The sequence below is a fragment of the Alligator sinensis genome, unplaced genomic scaffold (assembly GCF_000455745.1).
Source record: "Alligator sinensis unplaced genomic scaffold, ASM45574v1 scaffold1575_2, whole genome shotgun sequence".
NCBI lineage: Eukaryota > Metazoa > Chordata > Crocodylia > Alligatoridae > Alligator > Alligator sinensis.
In genome coordinates, this window is record NW_005843504.1 from 15937 (window position 1) to 17713 (window position 1777).

The window sequence follows — 1777 nt, forward strand, 5'->3', positions numbered from 1 at the left end:
CCTGGGGGGGGTGCAGCCCCCTCCCAAACACAGCATGCACATTCCTGCAGCACGAAACTGCAAGCACAGCCCAGCCTTCCAGGGCTTCCAGGAGGCACGCTGCCCCCTGCACATGCATTGAGGGGTTGGAGGCATGCCAGGACATGCCTGGAGGTGTGCAATATGGCCAACACACTATAGCACCTGTGCACAAGTGCCCACACACAGCCTCCCCCCCACTGGCAAGTCACATACAGCCACATGCAAGTGCAAAAAGGGGGAGCTGCGGGCAAGCACATTGCCATTTATGCAAGTGTGGGAGAGGGTGCCCCCACACGTGTGTGAGGAGCTGGGTATGCACGTGGGCTTGCACGCGTGGCAGTATAAATAGCGTAGGGGCCAGGAGTGCGGGGAGTCAGGGAGACGGTCGTCGTGGCGACGGGTTGCCGAGCGACAGCATCCCCTAGGCTGCAGGGAGAGGAGGGTCCTGGGGCATACGCCTGGCAAACCCCGGGCTGGCTTCTACAACAGCCCAGCTGTGCGCCAATCATGCGAGAACTGCGAGGGGCACCAGTGTACAGACAGCATGGGTCACAGGCAGAAGGCCCCCAGATGCCCCCTGCACAAGCGTGCGAGGCAAAGCCTGAGCGTGCAAGCCCACAGGTTGTGTAAAGGAGGAGGGGAACCAATCCCTGGAGCCATCTGGCTCATGCAGAGCAAGTGTGCAAGACTGTGCATGCACCAGGACCTATGCATGTGCAAGAGCAGCCGAGCAAGGGGCAGTGAGCGTGCAAACCATGTTACACAGCCGCTCTGGTGTCAAGCTCGCGCAGGCGGCAGGGTGGGGGTTGGCATGCAGAGGTGGGAACCCAGCAGGAAGCGTGGGAACATGCAGATGCCCACGTGTTACACACATGCCTCGGTGCATGTACCACTGCCTCCACATATGTGCACGTGGTCTCAAGCGCAGCTGCACACACAGGAGTGCACAGAAAGTGACGCCCCAGCACGCGCCACGTCTCACACAGCCACGTGACCTGAGCGAATGCCCGCCTGGGCCCCGCAGCCACCCGAGCCCTCGACCCCCAGATGGCTGGGGCCTCATCCCCAAACACCAACACTCAGAGCCATGGCCACGGACAGCCACAGACCCAGGCAGCAACCATGGCACCACAAGCATGGTGGGCGTCAGGATGAGTATCACAGGGTCCCCCCTTTGGTGCCCAGCTACATTCTGACTGACCGCCCCTCCCCCCTCACGTGCGGCAAGTACTTACCAGTGCCAGGGCGGCCCATGATGATGTCCTTGCGGGGAGCTGGGGGGCCAATGTAGTCGCCTGGCACGATGACAGGCAGCAGCGCAGCAGGCGAGGGGTGGAAGGCAACGGGCTGGAAGGGTGAGGAGACGCCGAAGACAGGCACGGGTGGCTCAGGCGCAGGGGGGGCCCCGCTGGGCGGGCAGGCTGGCAGCCCCCGCCCGGCGTTGATGGGCACAGGCGCCTGCAGCGGGGCCTTGGGCGCGTCGTGAGGGCCAGGTGGGCCACGGCGGGGGCTGCCGGGGCGCTCGGGCAGCTTCTCGGCAAAGGGGGATGGTAGTGGCACGTCAGGGTTGCGCACGATGACGGGCGAGTCGCGCTGCACAGCTGGCACACGCCGCACAGCAGGATGTGGCTCCGTCTGCAGCAGCAGTGGTGAGGCCTGGCTGGGGCGCCCAAAGGCGCCTGGCGCAGCCGGCGACACAACACGGAATCCGCCAGTGCTGGACTCCTCAGGGCCCCCCGCACCCTCTGGCTTGTGG

The 1777-nt window shown here is 64.8% G+C and overlaps 1 protein-coding gene across 1 annotated transcript in view; it reads right to left on the minus strand.

Moving 5' to 3' along the window:
- Positions 1–1777, minus strand: part of CIC (capicua transcriptional repressor) — a 15612-nt gene that overhangs the window by 11578 nt on the left and 2257 nt on the right. Inside the window, exon 3 of the mRNA XM_025195424.1 lies at positions 1257–1770. Coding sequence (XP_025051209.1) covers positions 1257–1770 — 514 coding nt within the window. The remainder of the gene's footprint in view (positions 1–1256; positions 1771–1777) is intronic.